The 14,583-nt window shown below is 36.7% G+C and overlaps 1 protein-coding gene across 3 annotated transcripts in view; it reads right to left on the reverse strand.

Moving 5' to 3' along the window:
• Window positions 1–391: 391 nt before the first annotated feature.
• The window catches only part of slc6a4a (solute carrier family 6 member 4a), a 45,722-nt gene continuing 31,530 nt past the window's right edge, over window positions 392–14,583 (reverse strand). For all 3 annotated transcript variants that reach the window (XM_061925628.1, XM_061925629.1, XM_061925631.1), the window contains exons 13-14: window positions 10,161–10,328; window positions 392–905 (exon numbers count right to left, since the gene is read on the reverse strand). In XM_061925628.1, the coding sequence (XP_061781612.1) occupies window positions 831–905; window positions 10,161–10,328 (243 nt within the window). In that variant the 3' untranslated portion in view covers window positions 392–830. The remainder of the gene's footprint in view (window positions 906–10,160; window positions 10,329–14,583) is intronic.

A 14,583-nucleotide genomic window follows, 5' to 3' on the forward strand; every position in this document is an offset into this window, starting at 1 on the left:
AGGGTAGAAATACAAGAACACTTTGGTGGTTATGAAGAGTTTTTGTTTTTGTTTTTTTTGTTTAGATATAAGTGTTCACTTCATATTTGGTTTCTATTACCGACGACTCTGCAACACCAAGTCCAGTCTTGTGGTAAAATAACAACAGGTGACAAGATGCCGATGCTTGACAAAAGAAATATTCAATTAGATATTTTTCCAGAGGACATTATAACAGTCTTGCTGTCTCTCTCTCTCTCTCTCTCTCTCTCACACACACACACACACACACACACACACACACACACACACACACACACACACCACACACGCGCGCGCGCGCGCACGCGCACGCACGCACGCACGCACACACACACACACACACACACACACACACACACACACACACACACACACACACACACACACACACTGCTTCACAGTGTCGATAGATCTGTCTTTACAGTCCAAACATGAACGGAACACCATTAGTGCTTGTAATATGAGCAGAACAAAGATCATATATTTGGCTTCAATAACAAATATAAGAGATAATACCTGAATTTCGCTACATGCACAATGCATAAACTTATGGGTGTATTCTTCGACTCACCGTGAACGGGAACATAATAACGTATAGTCCGACATAACGCATAGAATCATGTGTGACCTGAAGAAAAAGGCAGTGATTATACAGTAAAGAAAGCGATGCGTTCAAAAGCCTTCGCCTACGTCACGACCGGTTATTCCGAGGTTTTCGGGGGGTTACAAAGACACACGGGGTGCAAGAAATGTGTGAACGAGAGGCAAAAGCGGTGGTCGGTGGAAGATGGCACTGGTGCGGGTCCGGGTCAGACTGCGTTGGTGACGATGAAGCCTCTGTGTTGATCGTTGCTGGGCTCGGGAGTGATGCTCTTTGACAGACGCTGCACATCACATCACATCACATCACGCCACACAGGAGATATCAGGTTAGAATGGACAGTATTCACAGCGCTTCACTTTCCCCACATTTTGTTATGTTACGGCCTGGGTACAAAATGGGATAAATCCATTTTCGTCCTTAGAATTCTACACAAAATACCCCATAATGTCAGTATGAAAGCGTTTTTTTTTTTCTTTCTTAGAATTTTTTGCAACTTTATAAAAAAAAATTAATAAATATTACATAAAATGTTCAATAAATATTTTAAGTATTTACAGACTTTGCCATGAAGCTTAAAAGTGAGATCAGGTGCTACTGTTACGACTGATCATCCTTGAGATGTTCAGCTGTGGTAAATTCAATTAGTTAAAGGGGAACGGCACTTTTTTTCCCAATCATTATAAGAGACAAGAACACAGGTCTTTTTTTTATTCATTTTTTTTTTACGATTTTAAAGATGATAAAAAACGCTTGAAAGATGCGGCTAATGGGAGTCACCGTTGTAGCCTTCAAAGCCCTCTAAAACAACTTCAAAACCCTACATAAACGTTTTATATACACACGGCAAGTCTATATATAATGTAGTAACAGACAGGTTCTTAACAATATGTAATATGCACAATATTTACCGTATTTCGATCATTTTAAGCATTGCCGGAACTAATTTCTCGGCGCATTTATTTCCATTTACCGTATTTTTCGGACTGTAAGTCGCAGTTTTTTTCATAGTTTGGCCGGGGGTGCGACTTATACTCAGGAGCGACTTGTGTGTGAAATTATTAACACATTACCGTAAGATATCAAATAATATTATTTAGCTCATTCACGTAAGAGACTAGACGTATAAGATTTCATGGGATTTAGCGATCAGGAGTGACAGATTGTTTGGTAAACGTATAGCATGTTCTATATGTTATAGTTATTTGAATGACTCTTACCATAATATGTTACGTTAACATACCAGGCACGTTCTCAGTTGGTTATTTATGCCTCATATAACGTACACTTATTCAGCCTGTTGTTCATTATTCTGTATTTATTTTAAATTGCCTTTCAAATGTCTGGTCTTGGTGTTGGGTTTTATCAAATAAATTTCCCCCAAAAATTGCAACTTATACTCCAGTGCGACTTACCGTATATAAATGTTTTCCTTCTTTATTATGCATTTTCGGCCGGTGCGACTTATACTCCGAAAAATACAGTACATAGCTTCTGGCAACATGTGTATCGGATTGATTTCCAAATTTGTGGTATCATCCAAAACTACTCCTTTTCGGACATGATGTAAAGTGAAATTATATTCAATTATGTGATGTATTATGCTGTAAGTGTGCTCAAGTTTGAAATAAACTAAAAGAAAGAAAGAAAACAAATGTAAAGTATCAAACAACAGAAGAATAAATGATTATTACATTTTAACAGAAGTGTAGATAGAACATGTTAAAAGAGAAAGTAAGCAGATAATAACAGTAAATGAACAAGTAGATTAATAATTCATTTTCTACCACTTGTCCTTCATAATGTTGACAAAATAATAGAATGGAAAATTACACAATATGTTACTGCATATGTCAGCAGACTAAATTAGGAGCCTTTGTTTTTTTTACTTACTAATAAAAGACAAGTTGTCTTGTATGTTCACTATTTTATTTAAGGACAAACTTGCAATAATACACATGTTTAATGTACCCTAAGATTTTTTTGTTAAAATAAAGCCAATTATCCACATTGTTGTAGTCCCCTTTATCAAAAAGTACCGAAAAGTATCGAAATACATTTTGGTACCGGTACCAAAATATTGGTATCAGGACAACATTACAATCTATATGGGAAATATGTTGGTTTTTACTGTATTGTACTAACAGAAAGATAAAAACTTGAAAATGACAGACATGTTTAAAAGGGGTGTCAAATATAACAAGTTAACTTATGTGATTGATCACAAAACATTATTGTATTATTCATGTATAGTTGCAGATTAATCACATCATTTATTTAGATTTTTTAAGAAGTATTTTTTTGTATTAATTTATGTTGAGCTCTTTTACATTAACTACAAATAGTTTCCTGAAAAGCAGCGTACATTGTTATTAGGTCAGTGATGCATACGCACACAAAATGTTGCTTAAAAAACAAACAAAAACACAGGATTTTAGACAATACTTTTACCAGGCCTTGAGCAAAAAAATGTTTGTGTATGGCATTCTGTGGATGAAATAATTCAAATATTGAGGTCTTTTTTTTAGTTAGTTTGAATCATGTAAGCACATCATTTACTGTGATTACGGTAATCAAGTTTAGGCCAAAATCCAAATTCAAAAGTGTGATTAATCAGATTTCAAAAATATCATTTGACATCACTAATATTTACCACACTGACGCTAAAAGATACTACACAACATTGCATTATTACTGTACATTTTGGACTTATTGTCTTGTGTTGCGTATTTTTCCCTGTCAGACTCTTCTTTAGTATTCTCTTTTTACTTGTTTTGCACTAACAGTGAAAATGTGTGGGATTGGTAATTAGCACCAGGGGTATCCCGATCCGATATTGACATAGAATATTGGTCCCAATTCATCAAAAAACAAAAAAAACAAAAACAAGTATTGGATTTAGGGATGTCCGATAATGGCTTTTTGCCGATATCCGATATTCCGATATTGTCCAACTCTTTAATTACCGATACCGATATCAACCGATATATGCAGTCGTGGAATTAACACATTATTATGCCTAGTTTGGACAACCAGGTATGGTGAAGATAAGGTACTTTTAAAAAAAATTAATAAAATAAAATAAAAAAAAATAAAAAAAATTATTGAATAAAAAAGAAAGTAAAACAATATAAAAACAGTTACATAGAAACTAGTAATTAATGAAAATGAGTCAAATTAACTGTTAAAGGTTAGTACTATTAGTGGACCAGCAGCACGCACAATCATGTGTGCTTACGGACTGTATCCCTTGCAGACTGTATTGATATATATTGATATATAATGTAGGAACCAGAATATTAATAATAGAAAGAAACAACCCTTTTGTGTGAATGAGTGTAAATGGGGGAGGGAGGTTTTTTGGGTTGGTGCACTAATTGTAAGTGTAACTTGTATTTTTTATGTTGATTTAATTAAAAAACAAACAAAAAAAACAACAAAAAAACAAAACAAAAAACAACGATACCGATAATAAAAAAAACGATACCGATAATTTCCGATATTACATTTTAACGCATTTATCGGCCGATAATATCGGCAGGCCGATATTATCGGACATCTCTAATTGGATTACAAACCCCAAAACCAGTGAAGTTGGCACGTTATGTAAATCGTAAATAAAAACAGAATACAATGATTTGCAAATCCTTTTCAACCTATATTCAATCGAGTAGACTGCAAAGACAAGATACTTAACGTTCGAACTGGAAAACTTTGTTATTTTTTGCAAATATTAGCTCATTTGGAATTTGATGCCTTAAACATAATTTAAAAAAGCTGGCACAGGTGGCAAAAAAGACTGAGAAAGTTGAGGAATGCTCATCAAACACTTATTTGGAACATCCCACAGGTGAACAGGCTATTTGGGAACAGGTGGGTGCCATGATTGAGTATAAAAGCAGCGTCCATGAAATGCTCAGTCATTCACAAACAAGGATGGGGCGAGGGTCACCACTTTGTGAACAAATGCGTGAGCAAATTGTCGAACAGTTTAAGAACAACATTTCTCAATGAGCTATTGCAAGGAATTTAGGTATTTCACCATCTAAGGTTTGTAATATAATCAAAATGTGCAGAGAATCTGGAGAAATCACTGCACGTAACATTGAATGCCCGTGACCTTGGATCCCTCAGGCAGTATTGCATCAAACACCGGCATCAGTGTGTAAAGGATATCACCACATGGGCTCAGGAACACTAAAGAAAACCACTGTCAGTAACTACAGTTCGTCGCTACATCTGTAAGTGCAAGTTAAAACTGTAATATGCAAAGCCAAAGCCATTTATCAACAACACCCAGAAATGCCCCCGGCTTCGTTCATCTTAGATGGACTGATGGAAAGTGTTCTGTGGTCTGACCAGTCCACAAATTGTTTTCGGAAACTGTGGACGCCTTGTCTTTCGGACCAAAGAGGAAAAGAACCATCCGGATTGTTATAGGCGCAAAGTTCAAAAGCCAGCATCTGTGATGGTATGGGGGTGTATTAGTGCCCAAGACATGGGTAACTTACACATCTGTGAAGGCACCATTAATGCTGAAAGGTACATACAGGTTTTGGAGCAACATATGTTGCCATCCAAGCAACGTTATCATGGACGCCCCTGCTTATTTCAGCAAGACAATGCCAAGCCACGTGTTACAACAGCGTGGCTTTATAGTAAAATAGTGCGGGTACTAGACTGGCCTGCCTGTAGTCCAGACCTGTCTCCCATTGAAAATGTGTGGAGCATTATAAAGCCTAAAATACGACAACGGAGACACCCGGACTGTTGAACAACTTAAACTGTACATCAAGCAAGAATAGGTCAAAATGGGTCTCCTCAGTTCCCAAACGTTTACTGAGTGTTGTTAAAAGGAAAGGCCATGTAACACAGTGGTAAAAATACCCCTGTGCCAACTGTTGCTGCCATTAAATTCTAAGTTAATGATTATTTGCAAAAACAAATTTAGTTTCTCAGTTCGAACATTAAATATCTTGTCTTTGCAGTTTTTTCTTGCCCTGATGTGGGATCTGATCCGAGGATGTCGTTGAGCCTTTTGAGACACTTGTGATTAAGGGCTAGGGATGATGCTCGAACCCGATTTTCCCGGTTGTTCGATAAGAAAAGAACCGAGTCCTCGGACTCGAATCCCTTTTTGAGGAACCGGTACCCGTTATCGAGACCACTGTAGTAAAGAAAAAGAGTTGGTTCTTTATTCGAATCCCTGGGAACGAATCCCGTCCCGACAAGAAATGCCCCGTAGGACATCACAAGAAATTACGTCATGTAGCTCAGTCATTTGTCACGGTGGGGTGCAGCGTCCTGCGGTTCGTTTTACCGGGACGCAAAACTGACGGCTTTGGACGAAAGCGTGCAGGTGGGACAGAGGTCGGCAACCCAAAATGTTGAAAGAGCCATATTGGACCAAAAATACAAAAACAAATCTGTCTGGAGCCGCAAAAAATTAAAAGCCATATTACATACAGATAGTATGTCATGAGATATAAATTGAATTAAGAGGACTTAAAGGAAACTAAATGAGCTCAAATATACCTACAAATGAGGCATAATGATGCATAATATTGCTAGCCTAAATAGCATGTTAGCATCGATTAGCTTGCAGTCATGCAGTGACCAAACATGTCTGATTAGCACTCCACACAAGTCAATAACATCAACAAAACTCACCTTTGTGCGTTCACACACAACGTTAAAAGTTTGGTGGACAAAATGAGACAGAAAAAGAAGTGGCATAAAACACGTCCTAGACCTAGAAAGTCGGAGAAAGTTATACACTATGGTGAGTTCAAGGACCGCCAAAATTAGTAGGACAAAACGGCGCTCGCCAAATACTCGAATCAGTGAAGCATGTTTGATATAAACAGTGTGCTTTATAACAATTAGGGAGGTTTGTGAAACCATATTAAAACAAAAAACTTTTTTTTTTCCCCTCATCTTTTTCCATTTGTCATACATTTTTGAAAAAGTTCCAGAGAGCCACTAGGGCGGCGCTAAAGAGCCGCATGCGGCTCCAGAGCCGCGGGTTGCCGACCCCTGAGGTAGGAGATGATTTATTTTTCATAAATCATACACATTACAACAGACAGGAACGAAACAAAAGGAAAGTGTGCCGTTCGCACGAGAAGCTAAAGCAAAGACTTACTTAACACAGGAATACTAGAAGCTAAGGTAACTTTAGCACAGGAGTCATGAGCTCGAAAGCCAGAATACCAACGTAACTGTTGCAAAGGCAAACAATGAAGCCACGACGAGTGACCGGAAAAGGCAGGCTTAAATAGAGTCTCTGATGAGCAACAGGTGCGCGTGCAAGGCAGGTGAAAATCATAAGTAACCATGGTGACTCAAACAAACCCCCGAAGTGCACAAAACAACTAAGGAAGTCCAAAACTAACAGAACATAAAGCAAAAACAAAACATGATCCGACCACATCATAATACATCACAGTTTCATATCATTTCACTTTACAGGAGTAGGAAGAAGTAAAGCTTATTTAATCCTACCCCTTTCCCACTTCATAGCGTTTACAAATATATACATCATTTACTGACCTTTTTATAATAAAATATCTGTGAATTAGTTTATACAACTGTTTTGTAATATGTAATTAATTAATTCAGTCATTATTAATATACTGAGATGAAGAATCTCTTTGAATCTCAGTAAAACTAAAATAATGCTATTTGGTAACAATAGAAAAGAGCATTATACACGAATACAAATAGACGGAGTAGACATCGAAAGGGTAAAAGAAACCAGATTTTTGGGAGTATTAATAGATGATCAAATGAACTGGAAATCTCATATACAAAACATACAAAATAAGGTGGCAAAAAACATTTCAATAATGAATTAAGCAAAATACGTCCTGGGCCAAAAATCACTTCATCTTCTCTACTGCTCGCTAGTGTTACCATATCTGAGTTATTGTGCAGAAATATGGGGAAATAACTACAAATGTGCGCTACATTCGCTAACCGTGTTACAAAAAAGATCAGCTAGAATAATACATAATGTTGGATATAGAGAACATACAAACACTTTATTTATTGAGTCAAAAATATTAAAGTTCGGTGATTTGGTAAAATTGCAAACAGCTAAAATGATGTACAAAGCAAACTACAACCTGCTACCAAAGAATGTACAACAATTCTTCTCAACTAAAGAGGAGAAATATAACCTTAGAGGAAAAAATAATTTAAAACATTTATATGCACGTACAACACTTACAACTTTTAGCATATCAGTATGTGGAATTAAATGATGGAATGGATTAAGTAAAGAACTTAAAAATTGTACTCATATGATCCAGTTTAAGAAGTTGTTCAAAATAATAGTGCTTACAAAGTACAAAGAAGAAGAATTATGAGAAATATTTCCAACCTTATTGGAAATAATATATTCTTCATCTCAGTATGTTAATAATGACTGAATTAATTAATTAAATATTACAAAACTGTTGTGTGTACTAATTCATAGATGTTATTTTATTATATAAAAAGGTCAGTAAATGATTCTATATATTTGTAAACGCTCTGAAGTGGGAAAGGGGTACAATTAAATAAGCTTTGCTTCTTCCTACTCCTTTTCGGACATGATGTAAAGTGAAATGATATGAAATTGTGTGATGTAATATGATGTAAGTGTGTTCATGTTCGAAATAAACTAAAGAAAGAAAGAAAGAAAGAATATCTTATTTTCAATAAGGTTGAAAGTATTTCTCATAATTCTTCTTCTTTGTACTTTGTAAGCACTATTCATTTGAACAACCTCTTAAACTGGATCATATCAGTACAATGTTTAACTTCTTTACTTCATCCATTCCATCATTTAATTTTTAGCTGTTTGCAATTTTACCAAATCATCGAAATTTAATATTTTTGACTCAATAAATAGAGTGTTTGTATGTTCTCTATATCCAACATGATGTATCAGTCTAATTGATCTTTTTTGTAACACGGTTAACGAATGTAGCACACATTTGTAGTTATTTCCCCACATTTCTGCACAATAACTCAGATATGGTAATACTATAGTAGCGAGCAGTAGAGAATGTGAAGTGATTTGTTAAACCAAATATTGTGTGGTTTTTTTCCATATACAACAACCTATCTGGACTCGATAAGAGAATCGATAAGGAATCGGTTCGATAAGTGGATTCGATAATAGGCTCGAACTCGATCATTTCTTATCAAACATCATCCCTATTAAGGGCTATATAAATACACTTCGATTGATTGATTGATATAGCCCCATCTGTTGCAGTTTGCATGACACATGAAACGTGACAAATTGGGGTGAGCTATCCACTTTAGCCTCCAGACGGCAGTGTTGAATATCATAAAATGTGTTTTGTGGAAATTCCAACTTTGACCACAGCGTCAGTTGCTATCATCATCATCGGCGGTCACTCGGACGAGTATGACGATCTTCCTGGTAGGGGTGTATCCCTTTATGGAGGATGCCTGTGCGTGACTTTGTTTAGCGTGGGGAGACTGGTGCACAGACAGTCACCACACGATCCTTGACAGTAGAGCGGCGCTTTCCATCATTTTCAGCAGACTGCATTGCAAAATGATTCTACCCATATGAATCCCTTCCCTGCTGTAATTAAATAATAGACTAAAAAACTCCTTTGTCCCACACGCCATTAGACTGTACAACTCCTCTCTGGGGGGGAGGGAGGGTACTCGGATGACAGGGGATGCAAAACAATAACAGTGCAATACTTTTTCATAACATGGTCACTACTGCCTAGTTTCTCTTGTTGTATTCTTATTTTACTGTTATATTTTTATTCTCATTGTTGCTTTTTATTTTTATTCTTATTGTAATATTTTTCCATTTTGTTTCCCTTTATACCCCCATTATTTACTTTTTACTTGTTAAATGCGATCTAAACTCTGTACACTGCTGCTGGAATTTTAATTTTCCTGAGGGAACTCTCCTGAAGGAATCAATAAAGTACTATCTATCTATCTATCTATCTATCTATCTATCTATCTATCTATCTATCTATCTATCTATCTATCTATCTATCTATCTATCTATCTATCTATCTATCTATCTATCTATCTATCTATCTATCTATCTATCTATCTATCTAAATACCTGGTAAGAAAACACACGTTTTGAACTGTTCACTCATCCATCAGCAGAAGTGAACTTATATGTATGTTTATCGTTTGCCTCGGTGGAGATGTCAACACTGGACAAACAGTAAAACGGTCTCCTTCCTCCATTTCACCGCACCATATGCTGTTAGCACATTACAATAATAGCTCCGATGATGAGACGAAGGATTTTTCCCCATCATTACAATATGACAGGTGTGTGCTTATTATACCAAGCAGTGAGTGATTATTCAATGAATGAAAGGGCTTCCTAGTATAATACTGCTTTTTTTTTTCTTGCTCATGTCTGACCTCGGCTTTTTGCCTTTGATGCTGACATGCTCGCGGGTTTGATCTCGACTGCGCATGAGGCACCGTGAGAGGAACAACTTGACCCAAAGCATGGAGGAAAGAAGAAAGGTACCTGTTTGAGTGTGCCTTTGGAATTGACGAGGTGGTAGACCATGTAAGCAGGCACGCAGATTAAAGAGGACACGCCGATACAGTAGCCAAGGACCGTGGTCCAGGGTGGGTACTGGTAGTCGAACAGCTTCACCTCTGGAGGGAAGGCCAGGAAGCTGATGATGATGAACTGTAAACGAGGGATAGATTAAATGACACGCCTCACATGTATTACAATACTCTCAAAGGACAATAAGCTACAATAGAATGTGAACTTAGGTCTACTTTAGAGCGGTGGTTCCTAAACATATTGTTGGGCCGCGAGCACCCACTAGAAGGCCACCAAAAAATATCTGTTTCTCAGCTGTGGTCCATATGGGCCGCAGCACTATTCAGTTGTAATACACTTTTCCGCCACTTGAGGCAGTAATGGCAATATCAAACAAACGTTTCTAAAGCGCAAAAATTATGACCAAAGTGGTGAAGCTGTATTTTAACTTGAACTTCAATTTTGACGGTTTAAGTAACATATGTATTATTAATTATTATTAATTGAGTTCAAATGTATTTTAGCACTGCATAATTGTATGTAAATACATTGTATGCACATCTTCTTTTTTAGTACCGTATTTTTCGGAGTATAAGTCGCTCCGGAGTATAAGTCGCACCGGCCGAAAATGCATACTGTATTTTTCGGAGTATAAGTCGCTACGGAGTATACGTCGCACCGGCCGAAAATGCATAATAAAAAAGGAAAAAAACACAAGTCGCACTGGAGTATAAGTGAGCTAAATAATATTTGATATTTTACGATAATGTGTTAATAATTTCACACATAAGTCGCTCCTAAGTATAAGTCGCACCCCCGGAAAAAACTGTGACTTATAGTCCGAAAAACACGGTAATAAAGAAGGAAAAAAACATATATAAGTCGCACTGGAGTATAAGTCGCATTTTTGGGGGAAATTTATTTGATAAAATCCAACACCAAGAATAGACATTTGAAAGGCAATTTAAAATAATTAAAGAATAGTGAACAACAGGCTGAATAAGTGTACGTTATAAGACGCATAAATAACCAACTGAGAACGTGCCTTGTATGTTAACGTAACATATTATGGTAAGAGTCATTCAAATAACTATAACATATAGAACATGCTATATGTTTACCAAACCATCTGTCACTCCTAATCGCTAAATCCCATGAAATCTGATACGTCTAGTCTCTTACGTGAATGAGCTAAATAATATTATTTGATATTTTACGGTAATGTGTTAATAACTTCACACATAAGTCGCTCCAGAGTATAAGTCGCACCCCCGGCCAAACTATGAAAAAAACTGCGACTTATAGTCAGAAAAATACGGTATATTTGATGAGTATTTATTTTTGCAATCAGCCTGACCTAAGCCTTGATAAAAATCTTTGTGATGCTTTCATATCATTTGACCAGGTTTATGCTGTTAAACTGTAAGTAAGCGAGATATAATAATTAAATATGATTAAATGATTTCTAATTTAATGTTAATATTTCAGTGGGCTCCGGGGCCCTCTGTAGTGGAAAAGCTATGTCCCTAGGTCAAAAAGGTTAAGAACCCCTGCTTTAGAACAGAGGTCTTCAACAAGGACTCTACAGAGGCACCGCAGGAGTGTAGTGAAATTTTCGGTTGGTTAAAAAGTTTCCGCAAATGTGAATGTCTTTAAAAACACATTAACATTGATCCAACATAGCACATATCTGTGTTGCATTCAAGGAACCTTGTTTAAAGTTCGAAACAGAGCTAGTTTTTAAAGACAGGCAAGGTTTAACGCCCAGTAAATGAGCTAATAATAATAATCATAATAGTGATGTATTATTATGATTGTTATTACAGTATCCACTAATGAAAATCCTACATCAATCAGTCAATATCTACCTTAGACTATAAAGTAAAGGAAAACTACTTTGCAGGGTTAAAATAAAAATATGAAAACATATTTTGTGTTATTATCTTCATGTTAGCATTTAAGATAGTTAGTAGGATTGTCCCGATACCAATATGTTGGTACCGGTACCAAAATGTATTTGGTTACTTTTCGATACTTTTCTAAATAAAGGGACCACAAAAAAATGGCGTTATTGGCTTTATTTTAACATTTTTGTCCAGGAACATATTTCCAGAGTTTATAAACATAATATACATTTTTAAAAACAAAAAAAGATTTTGTTAGCCGCTAGCTAGCTAGCCATGTCTTAAAGCACCTCTTCCTGAGGGCGTTTCAGTGTTATAACTTCACCTTTATCGTTAGTTTTTAGGGCCAAAATGCGTCTGTCCTCCCTTTTCTGTCTACACACTGTGTCTGCTTGTAAATACTCCGTGATTGTGCGTTGCCAAACACACTCCTCTGCTCATAAAACTAGCAATGTCACTATACCCCTTTAGAGGCGATATAGTACCGAATATGATTCATTAGTATCGCGGTACTATATTAGTACCGCTATACCGTACAACCCTAATAGCTAGTTATCAGCACTAGTTTCCAGCTATTGGTTAGCGGCGCAAGCTTCCAGCTTGTGATTAGCATGCTAGTTTCCAGCTAGCTATTAGCGGCGACATACTGTACTAAATTAAAACACAATTTTTCACAGGTTGGTCTCCGCTCCATCTCTCCATCAGTTTGGGTGTATATATATATATATATATATATATATATATATATATATATATATATATATATATATATATATATATATATATATATGTGTGTACAAACCCCGTTTCCATATGAGTTGGGAGATTGTGTTAGATGTAAATATAAACGGAATACAATGATTTGCAAATCATTTTCAACCCATATTCAATTGAATGCACTACAAAGACAAGATACGTATTTGATGTTCAAACTCATAAACTTTATTTTTTATTTTTTGCAAATAATAATTAACTTAGAATTTCATGGCTGCAACACGTGCCAAAGTAGTTGGGAAAGGGCATGTTTACCACTGTGTTACATGGCCTTTCCTTTTAACAATACTAAGTAAACGTTTGGGAACTGAGGAGACACATTTTTTAAGCTTCTCAGGTGGAATTCTTTCCCATTCTTGCTTGATGTACAGCTTAAGTTGTTCAACAGTCCGGGGGTCTCCGTTGTGGTATTTTAGGCTTCATAATGCGCCACACATTTTCAATGGGAGACAGGTCTGGACTGCAGGCAGGCCAGTCTAGTACCCGCACTCTTTTACTATGAAGCCACGTTGATGTAACACGTGGCTTGGCTTTGTCTTGCTGAAATGGCGCCTTCACAGATGTGTAAGTTACCCATGTCTTGGGCACTAATACACCCCCATACCATCACAGAAGCTGGCTTTTCAACTTTGCGCCTATAACAATCCGGATGGTTCTTTTCCTCTTTGGTCCGGAGGACACGGCGTCCACAGTTTCCAAAAACAATTTGAAATGTGGACTCGTCAGACCACAGAACACTTTTCCACTTTTTATCAGTCTATCTTAGATGAGCTCAGGCCCAGCAAAGCCGACAGCGTTTCTGGGTGTTGTTGATGAACGGTTTTCGCCTTGCATAGGAGAGTTTTAACTTGCACTTACAGATGTAGCGACCAACTGTAGTTACTGACAGTGGGTTTCTGAAGACTTCCTGAGCCCATGTGGTGATATCCTTTACACACTGATGTCGCTTGTTGATGCAGTACAGCCTGAGGGATTGAAGGTCACGGGCTTAGCTGCTTACGTGCAGTGATTTCTCCAGATTCTCTGAACTCTTTGATGATATTACGGACCGTAGGTGGCGAAATCCCTAAATTCCTTGCAATAGCTGGTTGAGAAAGGTTTTTCTTAAACTGTTCAACAATTTGCTCACGCATTTGTTGACAAAGTGGTGACCCTCGCCCCATCCTTGTTTGTGAATGACTGAGCATTTCATGGAATCTACTTTTATACCCAATCATGACACCCACCTGTTCCCAATTTGCCTGTTCACCTGTGGGATATTCCAAATAAGTGTTTGATGAGCATTCCTCAACTTTATCAGTATTTATTGTCACCTTTCCCAATTTCTTTGTCACGTGTTGCTGGCATCACATTATAAAGTTAATGATTATTTGCAAAAAATTTTTTTTTATCAGTTTGAACATCAAATATCTTGTCTTTGTAGCATATTCAACTAAATATGCGTTGAAAATGATTGTAATCATTGTATTCTGTTTATATTTACATCTAACACAATTTCCCAACTCATATGGAAACGGGGTTTGTACATGGTTTGGACACCCCTGCTCTAGTGTTCTTAGGAATTTTCTGCAAAAATGTTCCCCAAATGTTAAACTGAAATTAAGGGCCACTTCATGGTGTGATTCCTGGGCCATCGGGTTGAATAGTTGTACACTGACTACTCTAATGCTCTAATATCGTCCTTTGAGAAGGTATAATAAATTGGTTCTTAAAATATG

This window comes from Nerophis lumbriciformis, linkage group LG30 (assembly GCF_033978685.3).
Source record: "Nerophis lumbriciformis linkage group LG30, RoL_Nlum_v2.1, whole genome shotgun sequence".
Classification (NCBI taxonomy): domain Eukaryota; kingdom Metazoa; phylum Chordata; class Actinopteri; order Syngnathiformes; family Syngnathidae; genus Nerophis; species Nerophis lumbriciformis.